The following is a 2,296-nucleotide window of genomic DNA, read 5'->3' as shown; positions in this document are numbered from 1 at the left end:
TTCTCGCTCATCTTTTAGCAAAAGCCGCTCCATGGCGGTAAAATCTTATCTTTTGTATTTCATTACGCCAATATGTAATAGAGAGAGAGAGAAGAATTATACCTTGCACCATACATACTATATCAATCCCATTTCGACATATCTTGCGTTAATGCCATCTTAGCTTTAGTCAAGGAAGAGGAGAATCAGGCACTCGGCCTCTCCCGATGAAAAAAAATTTGAGAAAAAGCTGCTCTGCTCACATGTTGAAATGAGATTGGTGCAGTGCACTGCTGATATGGTACACGTGGTGTAGAATATAATTGTGTGTATGTGTGTGTGTGTGAAAGAGAGAGAGAGTATGTATGTGTGCCGATTTTTTTGATGAGTAGAGTCATTTAAATATCAATCCATGCACCACCACCTAGATGAACAAGCTTTGTATCACATGAACCAACGAGAATGGGTATATATGATGTGTGTATGGGTGTATAATGATTCATGAAATTTCTTTATAACTTGGGTTTGGGTGTGGCAAAATTTGGGAGTGCTAGCCAGTAGAGTTGGAAATGTCTCTTATATGAGAGACGTGGATTTCATATGGTCCGTTTCCCCAGATTTGGGAACGCTTTCACTTATTGTAGTTCCTAAAAGAACATAACAATCGTAATAAAAATCATGCAACAGGAAGCATAGATGCCATTGGATCCACTCTGGGCCCCACATAGCGTGGATACCAGATACGAACACTGGTCCTTCCTTCCATGCGAGCTGAATTTTATCCAAGCATACTTCACCAGCTACGTAGAGGAGCCTAAGAAAGTCCCAAGTACCAACATAGAACTAGTTTTAAGTTGGGCCTCCATAGGCCTAGCTTCATTATTCATACTTCTCACACCACAAGCCCCTTACATCCAAACAGATTCTAAGGAACAGTCACAACCAAATTTGTAGCCGTTCATCAACACGGATACATAGTACAATATCTACGCCTCACTCTTTTCAGCTGCAGCTTCCTTGTTCTCTTCCTCCACGGCAGGCTTCTCCTCCAATTCTTCCTTCTTCTCCTCCTCGGCAGGAGCCACAGGTGCCTCCTCAGGGGCCTTGGTCTCCACGGGCTCCTCTGTGGGAACCTCACGTGCCGCCTCTTGGGCAGGCTCTTCAGTCTTCTCTGCTGCTGCTGCTGCTTCCTCCACCACCGGCTCGGCCTCGGCGACCACCTCCTCAGCCTTCACCTCCACAGGAGCCTGAATTTCTTCGGTTGCAGCATCAGTCGCTGCCTCCTCCTTTGGCTCCTCGACTGCTGCTGCCGGGGGTGTGACAACTTCCTCCTTTGGTGCTTCCTGGGCCTCGTTTGGTTGCTTCTCTACGTTCTCATCTGGCAGTGCAGTGGTTGCTGATTGGACCTACAGGATGCCATGCATCATTAGATTTGAACATGAGTAGATTAACTGTCTTCGATCTGTCTTCGATGCTTAACATACACGAACTTTTCTTTTATAGATCAAAAAACATAGCAAGAGCTTATATATATATAGGATTAGGTATGACTCTCAAGGGTCATATTAACTGATTTTAGCACCTACCTGGACTTTCTAGCATGCGATATGAAGGCATATTATACATATCAAAAACTTTTGAAAAAGCTTGACATGAATGAACTTTTGTAGCATGACATATTTAGAAGTAGTTGTTTCATCTAACAAAAAGCTGGACCTAAGAGATTATTGCACGCTATTAGAAAGAAGAGAATGGAGAACGCTGGAGCTACCTCAACAGTGGCCATGGGGATCAAGCGGGATTGAATATGCGAGCTAGTATCGAGAGAGCAACACTGGACCAGATTAAGAAGCCAAAAGGTGGTGGTGTGAAGGAAGGGTTGCGGGATGGGGGCTATTTATAGAGAGGTTTGGAGGGCTTAGCTGGGGAGAAAAGAAGAGAACAGTGGTTGGCTGTATGTATTGATTGATGAAGAATCTCGAAACTGGGTCACATCTCGTGACGCTGGAATCAAGAGACAAAGGCCATCCTGCCAAGGAATGCACAAGGAGAGTCTAGGTGGGGAAGGATGATGTTGTAAAGGCCAAATCAGTGGACGCCACCATTACAGTTCATGCACCTTCCTTCTGCCCATAAGTTATTACCCCTTGTGGGTTGGGGGTGTGTTGTGCTTCGTGCAGTAGGGTTTAAAGGCGACCTATTGATTTCCCATGCACGTTCTAGGGTCCTTGGGCTGCCAACTTTTTCTTCAGCTAGGCCTCTTTTTGATATGTACCCTTCTTTTGGTGAAAATATCCAAAGGTAATTCACAAGGAAG

At 44.8% G+C, this 2,296-nt stretch overlaps 1 protein-coding gene across 1 annotated transcript; it reads right to left on the bottom strand.

Moving 5' to 3' along the window:
• Positions 1-819: 819 nt before the first annotated feature.
• Positions 820-2,026, bottom strand: LOC103719053 (cytochrome c1-like). Its single transcript, XM_008808119.2, has 2 exons — positions 1,751-2,026; positions 820-1,385 (listed from the first exon to the last, which is right to left on the bottom strand). Exons 1-2 carry the CDS (start codon positions 1,763-1,765, stop codon positions 966-968), a joined length of 435 nt encoding a protein of 144 aa, XP_008806341.2. The 5' UTR covers positions 1,766-2,026; the 3' UTR covers positions 820-965.
• Between the last annotated feature and the right edge of the window lie 270 nt (positions 2,027-2,296).

Source organism: Phoenix dactylifera, unplaced genomic scaffold (genome assembly GCF_009389715.1).
Source record: "Phoenix dactylifera cultivar Barhee BC4 unplaced genomic scaffold, palm_55x_up_171113_PBpolish2nd_filt_p 000207F, whole genome shotgun sequence".
In the NCBI taxonomy this organism is placed as follows: domain Eukaryota; kingdom Viridiplantae; phylum Streptophyta; class Magnoliopsida; order Arecales; family Arecaceae; genus Phoenix; species Phoenix dactylifera.
The sequence above is the reverse complement of the archived record's forward strand: the minus strand, read 5'-3'. Positions and strand labels throughout refer to the sequence as shown.